Below are 20394 nucleotides of genomic sequence, written 5' to 3' on the forward strand. Positions count from 1 at the left end.
AATTTGATGAATAATACAGGCAAAACTTTGGTGTCCTGTCAGCAGACTCTTTTATTTCTCAATTGGTTTAAAATTGGCAGGAAATTGAGGTGTCATTTATCGGGCCTCCTCAAACACCCTGATATTCTATAGTTAGAACAGAAGCCATAAGTCTGCATTTAGGGATCTGCTACTGACTTTAACATTTTTCTTTTTGTATTTTATTATATGATTCACATTTTAGTCTTTCTCTAAAATTTCATATTTTTCTCCATTGTGAATTTTTTGTACATTTTTTGTGCATTTTGTACATTATGATAGAGATTCATCCTGTGCTTAATTGCAGCCTATTACTAAACGAGGCAGGATATTTTTCATTTATATGTAACTAAGTTTATTTTATAAAGGCAATTGAGACAGTATATATAAAAGTGACCTTACAGTTCAAGTTTTTAATAAAACACTTACACGACTAGGAAATGCTGCAAGCACTTCTTTAACGGCCTCTCAGAGCAGTCTAGCTTTTTATGAACTAGCTTTCAAGATTTTAGATGACTACTAGAGGAAGCTAGGAAATGATTAAACTCAGAACATAATGCTTGTAACAGAAGTAAAGACTATTTAACACTTAGGTACATATGTCTCCATCCCCATTTAATCTTTTTGGCATGATCTAAACAGATCTTTATTATTGAATCAATACATCTCATCCCGTCACTGTTATAAATCCTTTTGTTTCAGAGTTAGCATTTAGTCAAAGTACACATACACATGCCAATAACAATTAAGTATACATTCACGGAGACAGTTTTTTTATATTTTTAATGTTTGATTTTCAGATAGCCTAGTATGGATAACTCTTGGATATTTAGCAGAACTAAGCTTCTGAGAATAGATGTTGAAATCCACACTTTCGGGTTGAATGAAAGGAATTAAGGAACAAATAAAATAGCTGATTTTTAACCTCTGTAACATTCTGTTTCTTAGGTTATCCAGTTTCAACCTTAAAAAATTTCCCTAGATTTTGGTTCTTGAACCCAACCCAGACCTCTTGTTGGAGAGCCCTGATAATTCAAATGATTTGTGGTAATAGTGCGCTGCCAATTATCTTTAACAAATTCTGTTGTAAATCTTCATTATCATGAAGATACAATTGTTTCCATTTGTAGATGGTAGTATAATGAGAAATATGCAAAAAAAAATCCTTAGTCTCTGCCCTTTTAATAAGCTATGGCTAGATATTTTATATTTCACACTGAAAATCAGAAATCAGCATGAGTAGCCTCAAGTAAAATGGTTTGAAAGAGAAAAGAGAAAATTCTTTTGATAAGTTGATTTTTTTATCCCTAAATGGACAAAACATTCAAATAGGCCAGTTCCCAATTTCTGAGGAAACATGGCCACATAAGCCAAGAGAGTGGCAAGCAGCTGAGAGAAGCTGAATAACTGTACAGGAACCAGCCTGGTGGCGCGGTGGTTAAGTTTTCACACTCCACTTTGGTGGCCTGAGGTTTGCAGGTTCGGATCCCGGGTGTGGACCTATGCACTGCTCATCAAGCCATGCTGTGGCGGCGTCCCACACACAAAATAGAGGAAGATAGGCACAGATCTTCCTCAGCGGGGGGAAAAAAAAGAATTGTACAAACGCATGTAGGACAAGAGGTAATTGTCTTAAGGGAATTTGGGGTGGCATTATCCACATCACGGTTGTGAAAGAACAACCTTCTTTAATTGTAACTATGCAAGTAAGGGATTATCTTGTACATTTATTATGGGTATGATTAATTTTGCAAGACCACTTCCCTCCATGTGTATGAGAAGGATGGCATGGGACAGGGAGCTGGAGAAGCACTAGTAAGTCATCATAAAATTCTATCGAAGCATTCAGATTTGAACCCTGTAAAGTCATTATTGGGCCTCAAGGGTGAAAATTCTGTAGCAGATTTAGTTCTTGGGACCATAAAATGCTAACTTAGTCATACAAAATTGTTATTAGGAACTCCAGAGTTTGAAATTGATCATTGGGGCCTGAGGCTCCTCCACCATCAAGTGATTAGGTCATTGCATATAATCTGACATACATAAAAATCTTAATAGACATTGAAGTAGACTACAAAAATAACCTTTCAGCCAATGAATGTGAGACATGGCCATTGCAGATGCCCCTTCATTGTCCTGGGGGCAGTTTGCATAAACAGTACTTCATAAGTATGCACACATTTCAGATGTGCTATTTTTAGAACAAATAAAAGCTTCGTGTTATTGAAAATATAAAGGCTTTGAAAAGTGCAGGGCAGTTAATCCAACCTGTTGTCTTCTTTTTTTTTTTTTATGTAAGGAAGATCAGCCCTGAGCTAACATCCATGTCAATCCTCCTCTTTTTGCTGAGGAAGACGGGCCCAGAGCTAACATCCGTGCCTATCTTCCTCCACTTTATGTGGGACGCGGTGCCTCGGCGTTGCCTGGGATCCCCACCCGGCCTCCAGCAGCAGAGCTCGGGCACTTAACTGCTACGCCACAGGCCGGCCCAATCTACTTTCTTCTGGATGTGATTCTAAGACTAATGTTTAGAACAATGGGACAACAAGCAACTCAAGCATGATGAGCACTGGTTATACACATGGTGCCTACCCCGCCGTCCAAGCCAGAAATGAACTGTGATGTTAGTTGATAGCTGTTGTGCATCATTACCAGCACAGAGTAATTCAATGTAACCTACCTACCTGTGGTTAGACATTTTAAATGTCTAGGAATATGAGGATGGCAGAGAATTTGAATCAGACTACGCAAATTATCAAAGCAGGAGACTTTGAAAGAGTCCTCTCTGCCTCATTATGATTTTTTTTCAGGGTCGTTTTTGTAGTCTGTGGATAGGGATGTAGGGTACAAAGTTAGAGAAGGAATAGGGAAGAGATTGGCACCATGAGAGTCTTACGTGATTACATCCATGTTTTAGAAAACTATCTTTGGAGGCCAGGCAGAGGAAGAATTGGAGAAAGAACTGACCAGAGATGGGGAAAATATTTTGAAGGTTATTATAATAGGATGGTTGAGAAAGAACGAGACACTGAATTACAGCAATGAAAATGGGAATTAAGAGGAATAACATGAACATCTGTATGTAGGAGCTCATTAATGGTTTCTGAGATCTCATTTAGAGCCTTTACTGGTGTCCTAAGTGCATGCTTAGTACCTAGTGTGGAATCAGGCCCTCGCCTAGACCACCCACTTGGTAAGATTGCCGGTAGCACTGGAGACCACTGTGAGCTGGGTCTGCAGGTAACTGTCACTTTACAACTTTCCCTACTGAGAGACTAGTAGGGGATTGGAAAACAAATTAGTTAAGGTCCCTCCCACTCTCTCGTTTGGGAGCAAGGCATTTCCTGACGAGTGAGTATCAGCCCAGCCAGACTGGGAGCTTCGCAGGGACAGCTCTGCGGCAATCTTTGCATCTCTTATCATAGCGCAGTGCTGAGCACACAGCAGCTTTCAATAATAAAAAAAATAAAAATTACCCACTCTCTCCACTCAGTCTACATTTATTTAAAATGTCTTCCTTGTTATAACAGTATATCATAAGAAGTAACTAAATTAACTGTAGGAAATGGAAACATAAACCATACTAATAAAAACCAAGCTTTGAACAAACAAAACTGAAAATAGCATATACAAATTAGACAACCATTGGATTGAACAATAATATAGAACTGAATGGGTAAGCTGAAACCACCATGGATTAATAACAAGCTCTGTGAGGTGCAAAGATTTTTGTTTGCTTTCCTGCTGTAACCTCACAGCTTAGAACTGTGCCCAGCACCTAGGAGGCACTCAATAAATTTTTGCTGAATCAATAAATGAGCTGTCCTGGTTTAAAAAAAAGAAATAAAAGAATACAATTAGTTTTTTCTTCTATTAGAAGTTGATTCGAGTTTTTTGTTGTTGTTGTTGTTCCAATTTTAGAACTAAAGAAAATATCTCTCATGCAGCTGTAAGTAATTTTTTATGTAGACCACTGCCAAAGAGTGATAGTTTAACCCCATTAGGAATAGAATGCGAATTGTTCTTTCTCTCATGACACAAGCCTGTATTCTCGTGCCCTGTCGCTCTGCAATACGAGAGAAGCTTGAGACAGAAAATCATGTGTGGATGCCTCACATTTGGATATCTCCAGGGAAATAAACTTATTTCACTAGTTTAATATTCCTTGGTGAACTACTAATGATTGATTATTTCACAGAGATGTTTTCCTCTAGCTCTACGATATTTCTTCTCAGTGACGTGAAGAAAAATAAACTATTAAAAGAAAAAATAACACATTTGAATGATGGGAGAATTTTCAAGTAGTAAATTCCTAGAATAATCAGACATTATCTATGGCAACATTCTCTGTCAGGTAGTAATTCGTTTCATTCTTCACGTAGCATATCCTCTAGTATTTCAGTCTTCTCTTAAAGTAGCCCTGATGGAGTCTATTTTAGTATTGAAGACTTGCATTTATTTATTTAACAAATACTTATTAAGTATCTACTAGGTACCAATTTTTCAGCTATATCCTGGGGATACAGTGGTGAATAAGAGACAATCTTTACTCTCAGGGAGCTCATAGCCTCCTACAATTCCCTACAGGAGATTAAATGAATTCAAATGCCCTTGTGTTTTGGGACTAGTTAAACAAAGAATGTGAGGAGAAAGAAACGGTAACATCTTTTGCAGTGTTGTTATGTGCCAGGCACACTTAGAAGGGTGTCCCTAACCATCCTTTCTAAATAACTTCCACCCATCCCTGCTTACTTTTTTTTTTCATCCTGCTTTTTTTTCTTCATCTACTAATCCCCACTTGACATTGTTCACTGCTCTATCCCCAGCTCTGAGAAGTGGCTGGCAAATAGTAGGTTTTTCTGTAGTCGTTGCATGAATGAACTTGAAAGGTAGGCATTCTTGTTTTATAAATGAGACCAAGGCTGATGACTTACAAATGATATCCTCATGGTTGTGCAACTCTTAAGTCACAACTCTGGGTTTTAAACGTTGGTATGACGGCAAAGCCCAAGTTCTTTCCAAAATCACTCCTCTAAATGCATATTTCTTTACAGACCTGTTAGTCTGTCTTCTTTTGTTAAACCCATTATGTGAAAGACACTCAGAATTACAAAGAAGTTCTTGCCTTTAAGAGCCTGACCATCTAGTTAGGAAGAAAAGCAATATCTGGAAATCCAACTAAACGTAGCAGTGTCTGGGAATGGCAGGAAACTCAGAGACAGTAGACAGGAGAGGAGGGTGAGCTGGTCTGGCGCTGGGTCCTGAAAACCACTTTCCCCCGGCTGGGGTCTGTTGTCCCTGGAATATGAGTACGTAGAATAAATGAATTCCTTCAGAGTAGACAGATTTCCTCCAAGCCCTCTCTCAGACTCCCTCTTCCCATTTAGGAGCCAGGTAATAGCAGATCTTCCCCCTTTTAGCAGATGGTGGAAGGCAGAAGAAGAAAGGCTCCTTTTGAAAGGAGTTTGGAGAGTCTGTGCTACTACTAAGAGATGAAAATGTGGAGAAAAACAATTGTAGACACTGAGACTGTTTTGCTTAGAAAAGAGAACAAGTATGGGAGTGGAGGCTGGGGTGAGGAGTTAACTTCAAAAAATCTCCTCATGGGAAAATGAGAAGTTTGCTGAATGTCCTTACACTAACTTGGCAAACATTTGAAGTGGCCTGCACTTGAAGGACTGTTGGCTCTTCCTGAAGGAGAGGGATTGGATTTATTCCCTTGGGCGCCAGACAGTGGAACCAAAGGGTGAGAGCCTGATGGAAACACGTTTCTACTCAATACAAAGAAATGCGTTTAAAACGAGCTGCAGAGAAGCTGTCTCAAGAGGTGGTGAGTCTCAGCGCCCGGAGTGTTCAGGCAGAGGCAGCAGCTCTCGGGGCCCTCCTAGGGAGGAATCAGTCCCTAAGGTGGTGACTCCCTGGTCCGGGGTCGCCGGCCGGAAGCGGGGACCAGGAGTCGAGGATGCGCGTGTCAGAGGCTGCAGCTGCGCTGGGAGCTCCGCGGGGAGGGGCGGGGGTGGAGGGAGCTCCGCTCTGGCTCGGCACGCGGGGCGGGTGCAGGCACAGGGCGCAGCATGCTCGGGGCCGTCGGGAGCCTTCTGCGCCTCCGCCCGGGGCGCATCCTTAGCTGCGTCCCGGGGGCGCCTGGAGAAGCGGCGCGGTGGCCGTTCGCGCCTCTTCGGCCTCGGGGTCTTCCCCGCTACTCCAGCGACGGGGCCCCCAGCGGCTCTGGGCCCCAAGGACCCGGTGAGCCAGGACTGGGAATGGCCTGGGAGGGAGGGGGCTGCGGAGGAGCGGGCGAGGAGCCGGGGGTTGGAGGCGTGAGCGCGCACTGATCCACTGTGCCATCGGTATGTCCGTTTCTCTGTCCGTCTCTGTCGCTTTCGCAGCAGGGAAAGTTCACAGGGTCCCCGCCGAGCACAAGCCTTCGCCATTCGACAAGAAAATCCTGCTGTGGACCGGACGTTTCAAAACGATGGAGGAGATCCCCCCTCGGGTGCCGTAAGTGTGGCCTGTGAGGCGGCCGGGGTATCGCGCGCCGGGGAGGGTCGGGTCGGGCCGGGCCTGGAGGGGAGCCGAGTCCATCCACCTCCTGACGCCGGCGCACCGTGGAGCGAAGGCGGCGCAGTGCCGCACAGTTCTTCCCAGTAACACCTCCCACCTTAGGGACTTGACCTGAGCCCGCCTAGTGTGGGTGAATGTCAAGTTCTTTGACCGGACAGTGGGCAGCTAAGCTACAGGGAGATTGTTGAAGTTGGGTGAAAACCCAGTTCAGCGGGCACTTCCACCAGCGCCCAGATACCAGTCCCCGGGGAGCTCCAAGGCGCAAGGCAGTGGAGCACTGAGCTGAAACAGAAGGCACGGTCCTCGCGGGGGCGCCAAAGAGGGAGAGGGGCTCTGGCCGGGAGGGTGGCGGCTCCCTCTTCACCCAAGGAAGGAGTCCCTCAATCATGGCTCGTGGGGCGCCTGGAGGATCTCTGGGAAGAAGCTGCATCCACGCGGCCTCCTCTTCTGGGGCGGGAGACGCCTGGCGGACGCGGTTCGGCAGCCTCTGAGCGCCAGGTTTACTTGGGCTAGGACCCTCGGGGGCGGCGGAGTCACAGACCTCCTATCTGTTCTGAATCCAAGATAGAGGGTCGCTAAGTGATAAAACCAAAGCTACCAACTTCATCTCCAGGGTAAAAGTAACCTGTAAAAAAAAAAAAAAAAAAGTAAATGCAACCTGTAAAAAAACCCATCTTTCTACGGTTTCCGTTTCTGCCAAGCCCCAAAACTTTCCCAGCACTTTTACAGAGGGGTGGTAAAAAGGAAAGGAAGAAAACTAACAATAAAATCAATCTACTTTTTAAACTGATCTTTAAAAGAAGGGATATTAGAACTATAATATCAAATAACGATTGCAAATATTCTGTATATTATATTTATACAATGTAATCAATGCCTGTTAGAACGGAAAATGGAAACTGGGCCATCTTGTTTTGCACTTAGTGCCAGCACTTTTATGACTTACTAGTTTACCAGGTACCAAAAGCATCTCATATAAATGGAAAAAGGCAGGTGGTGGGAAATGTTCACTCAATGACTTCTCAAACATTTTTATTCCATTCATAGATCAAATTATTTAATGAGGAATGGACATGGAATTTGAAATAACATGGAATTTGAAATCTGTTTTCAATATTAATCAACCACAGAGACATTTTTGAGTATTATAAAACAAATTTTGTTTTCCTTGAGATCTGTAGTCTCCAAGCTACAGACAGCCCAAAGCAGAAATAAGCCTCAGAAAAGCCTTTATCATCACAAGCTCTGGTTGTCAAATTTTCATTGATAAGTTTAATTGATGCGTGAGGATTTTATACTTTAAATGCAAAATGAAGAAGGAAAGAGAACATAAACAAAATGAAAAGTAAAACACCACCCTCAATTTGGGGGAATTTTGAGTTCTAGTGCTGTAGCAGAGTAATCAAGAATGTAAAAAACCAGCATTATGATACATTAATGCTTGTGCAGAGACACTACTATGTCCAGTACTGCATTAACATAGCTGTATGTGTGAAGAGACCCATTTTAGAGAAATGGTTTAATTTCCACAGGATCACAGTCAAAAGAAGTATTAAAAGGGCGGGCCCCATGGCTTAGCGGTTAAGTGCGCGCGCTCCGCTGCTGGCGGCCTGGGTTCCGATCAGGGGCCCGCACCGACGCACCGCTTCTCCGGCCATGCTGAGGTGGCGTCCCACATGCAGCAACTAGAAGGATGTGCAGCTATGACATACAACTATCTACTGGGGCTTTGGGGGAAAAAATAAATAAATAAAATTATAAAAACAAAACAGAAGTATTATAAACAGGAAAATATAACTATGAACAAGATGCCTATGAAAAGTATTGTAGTTCGGGGTTAGAAACATGAATGTGTTTGAATATTTATCATCTTATTATTTTCTATAATTTGTTAAAGCATTACTGTTTAGGAGAGAGATGCCTTCTAAGCTAAGTATTAGACTTACAATGTGAACAGCTTTCACTTTTCATGCTCTTAATGGACATGTAATTAACAAGTGACCTATAATTTTTGTACCATACACTAATGATATTTAATAATAACGGTACTTTTTCTTGTTTTTTTCATTGCTAAACTAATTTGATATAGCAGATCAAAGCCAGATGGATGGATAAAAAAGATCAGATCTTTTGAGTTCCATCTGGAACAAAAGTCAACAACAAATATAATCTAATAATGTCTTCATATTCATGTTTGCAGCTAACATCTTAAAAGTTGGGTTAATCTGCCTAAAATCTAAGGAAAACACGCAAAATATTTGGTTTTCTGTGCTTTTTCAACTAGTGGAAAAGTTAAAGAAAAAGTTTTTCATTTTTAAGAGAAATTGCAACTTGTCTTCCTGGAATTTTTTTTATGTAACTACATTCTATTTAAACTTGACATTAGATAAGAAAGATTGCTGCTGCATACATTCTCAAGAGTCACGTGCTTTAACTATGTGTATTTATAAACTGCCACTTCATATTATTGCAAATTGTTAAAGTTTATTTCAATGTAAAAGGCTCACAGGCGTGATTACCTTTATAACACTACTTTGTAAGTAGTATTGCTAAAATCATGGACGACTTGCATATAACTTTATTAGTAAATAAGACTACCCAGTATTCGAATAAGCATATAATATTTCAGAATACTAATAACAAGAAAACGAAGATGACAAATTACCGTGATTTTGATCACTCCTTTTGAAAACCTATGCAAAAGCCATGAAAGAAACACCCTTTCTCTAACCGTCATTCTCACAAAATGTGTAACGTATAATAAGAGTATAATAACAGATATCCTCACAAAATGTATAATAGTCTCTTTAATCGGGATAGGACTTTAATCAGGGTGGGATGGGAGGGGGCAAGAAGAGATTGAAAGGCCAGTCAAAAAACAAAATGATTAAAATGAATTTTAAAAAAATTAACTTGTTCAAAACTGAAAACAAAGCCTAGTTAATAACACAGGGCCAAATGGACACAAGTCATAGACATGCATATGCTTTAATTCTTAACCTTTACCCCAATCAGTGAAAAAAAAAACAATGGAGAGTCAGGCCATAATCTCTAGTAGTTATAGTTTGAGCAATTAGAAGGTAAATATACTACACTGTGGCTTCATAGTGGCTAGCATTAGTTAAGACCTGAATAAATATCTGTTAATTTGGAATTGGTAAGATAATGGGCTAGCGTTTGAAATTCTTTCACATCAGCAGTTTGCATTCAGGGAAATTTTTGGAATATTTACATAACAAATCATTGTGTATTATCCCAGTGAGAAAATCATATTACTTTAATATAATTAATAAAATACACATCTTGGTTTAGGCCAGAAATGATAGACGCTGCAAGAAACAGAGCTCGGGTGAAAGCATGTTACATAATGATCGGATTCACAATTATCGCCTGCTTTGCGGTGATCGCGTCAGCCAAAAGGGTGAGTACCTCTTTAAAATAGAGACTTGTGAATTTTAAGAAATATTATGGGCTTTGTTCTCTGTTCAGGGATTATTGCCATTCTTATGATGTAAGAACAGTTTCGTCTTAGACACCTAGAGCCACCCATGCATAGCTATCATATTGAAAACAAATTTGCCCGTGAAAACTTGAGTCAACAAATTAACTATATGGCCAGGAGGGACAAAAGCTTGTTTCCACTTATAAGATAAACAAAAACAGGACAGTTTACAACCTGGTTAAAATCTGCACAAGAAGGAGAACTTTGTTGTGTGAAAGTTATCCAGACTAGATCATTCCCTAAATCACGAGCTCAACTAGCCATTGCATAGAATCAAGAAATATGCAAAAGCTGGAATGGATCACCAAAGTCAACTAGTTTGTCTATATCCTGTAGATGAGCCCTTTCTTTGCCATCTCCAATGTATGGTTTCTGATTAATACCTCTAGAGAGAAATTAAGAGCTGATTACTCTCTAATTTTGGTTTCTGCTTCCCCAAATCCTTCCATCTGCTGATCACTTTTTACCACAAAGAGCAGCCCCACAAATATTGGGGAGATATCTAACACCTCCCTAGGAGTCTTCTCTTCTCCACTCTTAATTTCTCCATCCCTAACAACTTTTTGAGCTCTCCTCTAGATACACTCCAGTTTGTCAGTGTTCCTCCTCATTGTGGCCCCTGCAGCTGAACCCATTAGGGTGTGGTTATAACTTCCTTATTTATGAACATTGCATTTTAGTAGTGCAGCCACAGTTGAAACTAGATTTTGGCAGCCACATCATGCAGAACAGTTTGTTTGGATCCATACATCTTCACTCTCTAGGCGTGTTTAGCCAATTACCATTCTGCCTTGTCCTATGATTCCTTCTTTGCTTCTCATGTTTTCAAGAGTATTTGAGCCCAGTAATTTACATAGGAACTAGAGCCTCTGAGCTCACTAATGTTATGTACATGTCCATTCATTTCTGTTAGCTTGGCCAAAAACTTATGTTTTGAAATTGTTCTCATCAAATGGGAAGTTTCTTAAATATTTGCTGGGCTGAACACTTAAACATAGATATAAAGAAATTTGATCATCTCTTGGTTTTAACCTACCCTTGATAAAATGACTGCCCACCAAGTTGATGATTCTCTAGCTCCTAAATGACAGATTGGAGCCTGACACTGTCTGGACCCTCCCTGTCTCATACCATCTTCTTTGTGTACGTTGTATGCTTCATCCACACTAGTTCTTTTCTATTTTTTAATACACCAAGCCCTTTCTCCTCTCTAGGCTTTCCTTCCTTCCACTGGTCTTGCCGTAGCTGGCTTATTCTTCTCCTCAGAAAGAGCTTCCCTGACCACCTCTTCTAAAATGGCCTTGCCCAGGTACTCAGTATTTTATCAATTTTCAAGCTGCTCCTGAGTAAGTCATCATACATCAGCAATCCTGTTGGCTCCACTTTAAAATATATCCACAATTGGACCACTCACTCATCACCGTCCCTCCTGATATCACCCTCGTGTAAGATAACCAACGTCTGTTGCCTAGTTTATTTGCAGTATCTTCTAAATGGTCTCACTGCTGTCCCTCTTGCCTCTCTCTAATTCACCTTTCATTTTGGATAATGAATGCATGTATCTTAAATTTAATTAATTTATTTATTTATTTATTTAATTTATTTTCCCCAAAGCCCCAGTAGATAGTTGTATGTCATAGCAGCACATCCTTCTAGTTGCTGCATGTGGGACACAGCCTCAGCATGGCCGGCGAAGCGGTGCGCGCCCAGGATCCAAACCCGGGCCGCCAGCAGTGGAGCGCTCGCCCTTAACCGCTAAGCCACGGGGCCGGCCCCAGAATGCATGTATCTTAACTAAGATTGTGGCAGATGGAGATGGAGAAAAGGTTAGCAATTCGAGATATATTTGGGGAGGTAGAAAGGATAGAACTTGGTGGTAAATTCAGTGTCAGAGGAGGAGAGAAAATGGAAGAAAGAAACCAAAAAGCCTGGGTTTTTGACTTGAGTAACTAGACAGACGATGGTGCCATTTGTTGAGATATGTAAGGCTGAGGAAAGAACTGGTAGGCATGAAAGGTAAAATATATGGAGTCCTCCTTTTTGGTTATATTAAGTGTGAGGTGCATATTAGAAATCCGTCAATGTCTATTAAATTTTTATTTATTCTTCTAAGGACTTTGTATGCTCTTCAGTCTGAGGACTGGCTTTGCTCTCTTCTGAAAAAGTCTAAATTGTCATAATTTCAGATGTGGCCCCTTCTCCCATTCTATCTATTCTCTCCACCAATTATGAATATACGTTGGAACTTCTAATTCTATCCTCCATGACTCTTAACTTCCCTTTTCTATTTTTTGTATCTTTATCTCTGTGCTGCATTTAGATTATTTCTTCAGATCTATTTTCGAGCTAGAGGTCTTGCCTCCTCATTATGATGCTGATTATCTTTTCTTTGCACAGGTGCTCTTTCCCCCAGATAAATGCCTAGTTTCTTTGCCAGTTCCTTGGGCTGCTGAGAGGAGTTTTAGTCATTTCATAAGAGTACCTTTCCCTGATGCCTCCAACTTTCTGTTGGTAGTTCCGCTCCATGCCCAAGATCCAAACTGGACTCCCCTGTTGGTGAAGAGATTAAACTCCCAGCCTACGGCTGTTAAAGCCAATGTTTTTCCCTAATTCCCTTGACTGAACCATTTCCTTCCATCCCGACTTCAGTCCTTCTCATTCCACATCAATTCACACCTTTTGAGCTCTTTCCATTTCTGTTACCTGAGGATTTCCCTTTCTCAATTTTGAGCTTAATTATTTGAAAACATTTTTGTTACTTTTTATCTAACAAATATGTCTATGTATGCCAAGAGAGGGTGGGCCCAGCTGTTCTGTTGGCTGGAAGTCTAGCAGCTTAAGTCATTTTTGTTCTATACCTAAAGACCATTTTTCTTGGATACTATCTGAGACAGATGTTTTAAGTTACTTTTATCCTTTCCTTTTCACAGAGTCTGCCCGATGAATGGCTACCTAAAACACACATTCTTTCCAGAGAGTCACAATGCTTTGCTTTGTTTTTTTTTGCAGGCTGTGGAACGACATGAATCCTTAACAAGTTGGAACCTGGCAAAGAAGGCTAAGTGGCGTGAAGAGGCTGCGTTGGCTGCACAGGCTAAGGCTAAATGATATTCTGAAGTGTTCATTGGAATATCATCACTATTATCAGCAACAATAAAAGATAGGTAAAATAGAATATCTAACAAAATATTTGCCATGGTTTTATTTTGGTGACAAGAAGTACAGAGTCTTTTATATTTTTGCTTTTTAGTAAACTTTTATTGATAGAGTGCACACATTTAGAAAAGTGCACAAAAGTGTATACAGCTTGATAAATTTGTACATAGTGAACACACCTGCGTAACCACTGCCCAGGTCAAGATGTAGACCATCAACAGCACCTCAGAAGCCTCCTTTCTGCCCTCTGTCAGTCATTACCCTTCAAAGGTAACCGTTGTTCTGAGTTTTATCACCATAGCTTAGTTTTGCCTGTTTTTGAACTTTATATAAATGGAATTACACAGTATGCGGTTGTGAGTGTGGATTCTTACACTCAACGTTATGTTGTGAGGTTCATCCACAAATTATGTGTAGCATGAGTTCATTCATTTTTATTTTGATAGAGTATTCCATTGTACGACTATGCCACAATTTATCTGGATATTTGGTCCAGTTTTTGGCCATTACAGATAATGCTAAAATGAGCACTCTGTGCTTGTCATTAAAATAAGGTTGAACTAAATCACCAATGGCTCTTTAAAATCTAAACTAATTTTCAGCCAAAGTAGTACTGTATTTGGTAATTGGTCAGTCTCTCTGGTTATTCTTTTCATAGTTTGCAACTAGGTGAAATAGATTTGAAAAGTCTTACAAATCAAGAACTATTAATTTCAAAAGCTATTCTAAAATGATAAAAGTTCTGAAACAGTGATTGCAAAAGCAATTTAAAAAAGCCAAAAACATTAGAGAAAGAAAAATTTTGTGTATCAACAGTCTTCAAACTTGAGTAGGGCCCAAAGCAACTTTAAAATTATATATCTTCTCACACATTTTTAATTTGGCATCTATATTTTTTAAAATCATAAACATAAGTAGTGGAAAAGATACAATTTCCAGTTTATTGTATATTAAATGTTCTTTAAATATATTTTCCATCATAACCTTGAAGTTGCATAGTTAGTGCATTTGGTTTATGGAGGGTATTTGCTTTGTAATTTTAAGGACAAAGCCAGTCCTCATTGTCAAACTAATGAGCCAAATAAAACTTACACATACTTTCTGTTAGAAAAAGTCTTACTTTGATTTTGGAAAAAATCCGTGAGAATTAGCTAACCACAAGTTTATCACATGGATTTGGAGCTAGAATTTATGCATCTGTGTTATCTCCACCCCTCAATAAATCTACACCAAATATTTGGTTAAAAGTGCTCACAACAGAATGTATTGAGGTGATGAAAGTGTTCTAAAACTGGATTGTAGTAATGCGCAACTTTGTAAATTTATGAAAACTCAAACTGTACACTTAAAATGGGTGAATTTCATGGTATGTAAATTACACCACAGTAAAGCTGCTAAAAAAAAAAGGTGACCTGAACAACACACTGTGTTTCCAAGGTTGTGAGAAGGGAGGTATTCTCATATGTTGCTGTTCAAAATGAAAGATAATATGGTCCCTACAGAGGGAAATTTGACAATATCTAGCAAAATTGCATATGTATTTATTGAGCCAGAAATTTACAGCGATATTCATTGCCACACTATTTACAATGGTAAAGACTGAGGACAATTTAAATGTCCATCAATAAGGGATTAACTGAATGGTGTGTCCACAAAATGGAGGACTATGCAGGTACAGTAAGGAATAAAGAGCTCTATATTTTGCCAGGGAATGAGCTACAGAACATAGTTGAGTGAAAAAAGCACATTGGAGAAAGCATATGTAGTATGCTATTGTTTATCCAGTAAGGGAGGAGATATGTAAATGTATTTCTACATTAAAACATAATGGAAGAATAAACCAAAACAAATTTTTTAATGTTATTTATAGGAGAAGGGAGGAAGTATGTTGGAGGGGTCAGTGATAGAAGCTAAACTTTTCTGAATATATCTTGTTTTATATATTTGACTTTAGAACAGTATAAATGTTTTTTGGTTTTTCTTTTGGCGAGGAAGATCAGCCCTGAGCTAACATCCAATGCCAATCCTCCTGTTTTTGCCAAGGAAGATTGGCCCTGGGCTAACATCCATGCCCATCTTCCTCCACTTTATATGGGACGTGGCCACAGCATGGCTTGATAAGCGGTGTGTCGGTGCACCCCTGGGATCCGAACCTGTGAACCCTCAAGCTGCCGAAGCAGAGCACACACACTTAACCGCTACGCCACTGGGCCGGCCCCAATATAAATGTTTTATATAATTATAACACATTCAGTTATACAAAAGGCAATCAACTTTTAAAAAGCAAAATCAAACAAATAAACTTGTGTATCAAGTGCGCACATGGAGAGTAAATATTTCAAGTGATTTTAAAATATTTCTAGTGGAATATACTTAACCTTTAAAAAGAAGTCCCCTCCTTGGAACATCTGGCCATATCAGAAAATAAAGGAGCTAGTAAAGCTATGAGGCTATGACCAAGGATAAGAATAAGACAAGCAATCTATAATGGAAGATCTAAGGTTTAAAAAGGAATGAGTGAGAAAGAAAAAAAAAGTAAAAATGGTTAAATCAAAATAAACATTGGCTGTATAGTCTAAAAGTATCTAACTTCCGGGTCAGAAAAAAAATCTAGCATGTAAGTTGTAGAGGAGTAAGGATCTTGCATTGATTGAGAGGAAGGTAAAGATATCAATTAACTTTAGATTTTGTTAAGTTAAATATATATGTTAAAATTCATAGGGTAACATAAAAATAAAAACTTTCAACAAAGTAAAGAGATTTTAAAAATAGAAAGGTGAATGAAATTAGTCAAAAGATAAGAAGGACGAGAGAGAGAAGGAGAGAATAGAAAAAACAAGAGAAATATGACAAAATGAATCCAGATATATCAGTACTCAGAATAAGTGAACTCAGCTATGGTGAGTAAAGACAAAGACACTCAGAATGTATTAAAACAATAATATGCTGCATACAAAGGATACAACTAAAACAATAGAATATAGAGTTGAAGGAAAATGATGGAGAAAATATATAGCAGACAATTCTTAACCCAAATATTGCTACAACAGCTATATAACATCAAATGAAATAAACTTTAAGAGAATGGATTGCTGGAGATAAAGAAGGTCACAACATATTGGTAAAAGGTTCAGTTCATCAAAAGATACCCTTCTGTTGGTAACAAGTACCATGGTATCCAGCTGCAAGATTGGCCTGTCCAGCCTCAACAGCAACCGGGCAAATTTAGAGGCTGACAGCCCCTGGATGCCGGACTCAGGGGGCCGATTTTCTGCACTTGGATGCATTTTGTCTCCAATGTCACCTTTGGTCACCCTGTGGTAGGAAGCCTCCAGCTAGGCTTTGACATGCACATGATAGTGTCCAGCTTGGAACAGTGGGTAAAGCCAATGGCTATAGCAGGAACCAATCAATATACCTTTAATCTCAAAGTTACTGAGAAACCAGGGGCTTTGGCTAAAGACGTTTGTGAGAACGAGATTAAGTTGAACTTGCCATCAAACCAGGAACTACAGGTGAGCATTTGGCACCTGGGCTAATCAGATAGAGATAGCCTTGGCTATGCAGTGGAACCTGGGTTTGGAAGGCAAAAATTCATGGAAGATATGATGCCACAGGTTCACTGGTTGAGGATCCAGTTCCCATCTTTGGACTTAGAGGTTGATTGTGAAGTGGGTCCTGACACAGTCCATAAATGTTCAGTCATGAGGTAACATGATTGTGTCTGGTAGTGTCATTTTGAAGAGTGAAGATATATCTGTGACCAATGTGTTAACAAATGTTTTCTCAGGGGCTGCCCAGAAACATTCTCTTGGTCAATGAAACATCAAAGAGCCCAATGTTTTTGCTCATGCTTCTGCTTTTAACTGGAAAGCAAGAATGTTAACTACCAAATCATATTGCAATCGAGGCAATGTTGCTTTTCTGAACAATTATTCATTCCAGTGACTAAAATCTATTTTACAGGATGTTCTGAGAGGTTGGAAATTGGTGTATATGTTATAACTACATTTTTAGTGTGGTGGATGTTCTGCTTTTACTTGGTGACTTGATTTTTATAAAGAGTAAATATATTGCTTTATTATTAAGGTTACAAACATTATGTCGTAATGACTAAGGAAGGCATATTAGTTACTATTAGAAAATTATTTTTCCTTCTTTCCTCAAAAGAATTTTGTTGTTTTTGAGATGTTTTCCAAAAGCAAAGGAAGTCCTTATGTTTTTTCTGTTTTGTGTCATTTGTGATTTGTCTACATGCTTGATAGTGGTTAGAATGAAACATGAAAAGTTAAGCTTGGACCTGGCTGGATGGGATACCATATTTTTATTGTGTCTAAAACATCTATTTTTGACGCATCTTACACTTGATGCATCAAAACTATTAAAAAATATATGAAGTACAGGGGTTTTCAGGTAGTGTGTGGTCTACTCTAAAATGTAAGTATAGGTTTTATCTGACAGCTTTATTGGAGGGGCAGGGTATTCAGTGATTTTTTTTCCCTTTTATTTAACCCAATTACCATTCTTAAGGACATTAAATAATGCTGTTGCCTTAGTTCTGAGTAGAAAGGAAAAGTAAAGTCTCTATTTGGAAGTAATATCTAGTTGAATCCTGACTCTGCCCTTTCCAGCTATTTTACCTTAGCAAATCACTCAAATCACTCTGAGCTTCTATTAATTTATTTATAAGCAGAATGTAATTATAACAACCTCACAGGGTTGTGTGGAGGATTAAAAGAGGTAACATTATACATGTAAACCGTCCACTACTATTCCTAGAACTTAGATGATGTTCAATACAAAGTAGTTATTGTTATATAAATTTAAGTTTGGTAGGTTACAGAGTACTTTGATATAATTTCATTAAATCTATAAGTCACTCTTATGAGTGTTGGAACAGGTATTTTTGTCCCTATTCAAAAAATGAAGAAAATAAAAGTCAGCAACAGGCTGATACCCTGGAAAGGATATAGTGGACATAGGATTTTTGGTTTGTACTCTTTTTACAAATGGAGCCTTGGGAGGTGGGTTAGGCAAAGCAAGCTGCTTTTACTTAACATTGTCTTATTTCCAAACTAACTTTATTCTATAGCAGAAGCAGATAGCTGAGAATATTCTGGAACTATAGATCTTGGCCCCAAGGATATGTATTTTATTATTCCAAGAAAGACCAGGTAAGCTAGTAGATGACAGAGTTAATCTATAAACTAAAAGTTTTGTGTGTTCTAAAATATACTTAGACAACAAATATGTATTGACTCTTTTCATTTGTAATAAATATGGCAAGAAATAACAGGGCCGGTGTCCTTAAACTTCTCAAGATTACTATGACTTTTGAGAAATAAGATTTGAAAAATAAAAATGCTGATACTTAAGCATATAATAGAGCTTGCTTTTTTTTCCTTTAACATTATAAGGTAAAATTTTGTTTCTTAATATGTTTTTATTTAGGTCTAGGACAGGGTTGTATCATGAATAAGTGGCATTTTACCCAAATCAGACAATATAGGCATATAGAAACATCTTAACTTAAAAATTTACACAGAAAATTATAATATCAGACATGGTAGAAAGATTTGAGTTTATTGCCTGGACAACTTGGGCTTTGTCCAGCTTTTGTTTTCTTTTTCTTTAAAAATAAATGTACAGTGAAAATATAAGAATGCTCGTTTGGCAGCATGTATACTAAAATTGGAATGATACAGAGAAGATTAGCATGCTCTTTGCACAAGGATGACTTGCAAATTCGTGAAATGTTCTGTATTTTTTTGTCACAAGGAAAAAAACATTTTTTTCTTTTTTTGCATCTCTTTGAGATGATGAATGTTAGTTAAACTTGTGGCAATCATTTCACAATATATGTAAGTCCAGTCATTATGCTGTACACCTTAAACAGTGCTGTATGTCAATTATATCTCAATAAAACTGAAAAAGTATTGAAAATTGAAAAAAAAAAAGAAATCATGTCATAGGGAAAAATTCCAGGAAGTTGTAGAAAAGACTGGAAAAAACAAAAAAAGGGACAGTATAATTTCCAATCCCTAACAAAAACCTCACAGACTAGGCCAGCCAGCCAGGATTGTCAGTTACATGGTACAACTTGAATATCCTTTTTTACGTGAGAAAAACGTAGTTCATACAAATTGTCCTCAACTGTCACGTAGAAAAAGTGTTGTAATAGGCTCAAAAGAAATTTTCCTCAATGTATACTCTTCAGTATCCAACACTGAAGCATTATTCTGTGAGAAATTTTAACTCCAGGATGCAAGTAGGGATAGAGGTTTTTTTAAAATACAGTAAGCTATGGCGAGGACGACCAAATTAATTAGCTAGAAATAAAACTGTTTTGTACTTTACACTAATGATATTTTTCTGTTTGTTGCTCATTTTAAATTGGTATTTTCTCTTTATGAGATATATCAAAATTCTTAGGACACAGTGAGAGCTGATAGAAAGCAGATAAAATCGAAGTTGAGTTTTCAAAGATGTGGTAGTTTTAAAACACATCAGCATTTGTCTGCACTCTTCTTGTCTTCTGTTAGGAGTAAACAGAAAATAGCCTGTGGTTAGTCCAACAGAAATCAGTGATTTCAAACAAAGGAGTATTGCTATCCCGTATAGGAATTTCCATAAATGACTTCCATTAATGATTTGGTTAAACACGTTTAAAAGAAAAAAAAACTCCTCCCTCTCCATAGTCAAGACTTTTAGGTGTCTGTTATCAGTGGAAACCTGTGGTTCTTTATATTGCAGCTTACATTTTATGGGTAATTCATACATGCATTTTCAGAGTGAGTCATTGCCAGTATTTTTTTTAAAACTACATATATAAATGTGTTTATGTATGCATGTATGCAGGCATATTCAATATACACATGTGTATTTTAATATATTTCTGAGGCAATTTTAATGAATTATCATATGTATAGAAAAAATAATAACTGTCATTTGACCTACAGGTGTGTGTATGTGTGTTTGTATAACCTCTTAAAAGTTATTTACCCAGTAATGTGGTCTGACATCAAATTGCTGCAGTTAATTTCTTGGTGCTAGTGATTTGCATGATTAACACAAATGACTAGCACTTGTCTGTGGGTGAAAAGCTAGTTACTCCCGTGGTTCAAGAAGGAAAAAAAAAAAAGATTTATGGGGAC

At 38.5% G+C, this 20394-nt stretch overlaps 1 protein-coding gene, 1 non-coding gene and 1 pseudogene across 2 annotated transcripts; all 3 read left to right on the plus strand.

Moving 5' to 3' along the window:
- Positions 1-6077: 6077 nt before the first annotated feature.
- On the plus strand, positions 6078-14156 carry FAM162B (family with sequence similarity 162 member B). The gene is made up of 4 exons (XM_058566397.1): positions 6078-6264; positions 6408-6519; positions 9895-10003; positions 13094-14156. The coding sequence occupies exons 1-4, from the start codon at positions 6093-6095 to the stop codon at positions 13190-13192; spliced, it is 492 nt and encodes a 163-aa protein (XP_058422380.1). The 5' UTR covers positions 6078-6092; the 3' UTR covers positions 13193-14156.
- Positions 14157-15621: 1465 nt separating this feature from the next.
- Positions 15622-16999, plus strand: LOC131420424 (ribulose-phosphate 3-epimerase-like; annotated as a pseudogene).
- A 1903-nt stretch (positions 17000-18902) lies between these two features.
- LOC131420711 (U6 spliceosomal RNA) lies at positions 18903-19008 on the plus strand. The gene has a single exon (XR_009223630.1). It is a non-coding gene; the product is annotated as a U6 spliceosomal RNA (small nuclear RNA).
- The last annotated feature ends 1386 nt before the right edge of the window (positions 19009-20394 follow it).

The sequence above is a fragment of the Diceros bicornis genome, chromosome 23 (genome assembly GCF_020826845.1).
Source record: "Diceros bicornis minor isolate mBicDic1 chromosome 23, mDicBic1.mat.cur, whole genome shotgun sequence".
Lineage (NCBI taxonomy): Eukaryota > Metazoa > Chordata > Mammalia > Perissodactyla > Rhinocerotidae > Diceros > Diceros bicornis.

What these genes read in the sequence shown, in the direction of transcription:
- FAM162B (XM_058566397.1), top strand. Translation starts at nt 6,093, where the DNA reads ATGCTCGGGGCCGTCGGGAGCCTTCTGCGCCTCCGCCCGGGGCGCATC. An exon ending in GAGATCCCCCCTCGGGTGCC is followed by an intron (nt 6,520 to 9,894) that starts GTAAGTGTGGCC and finishes ATCTTGGTTTAG; the next exon opens with GCCAGAAATGATAGACGCTG. An exon ending in TGATCGCGTCAGCCAAAAGG is followed by an intron (nt 10,004 to 13,093) that starts GTGAGTACCTCT and finishes TTTTTTTTGCAG; the next exon opens with GCTGTGGAACGACATGAATC.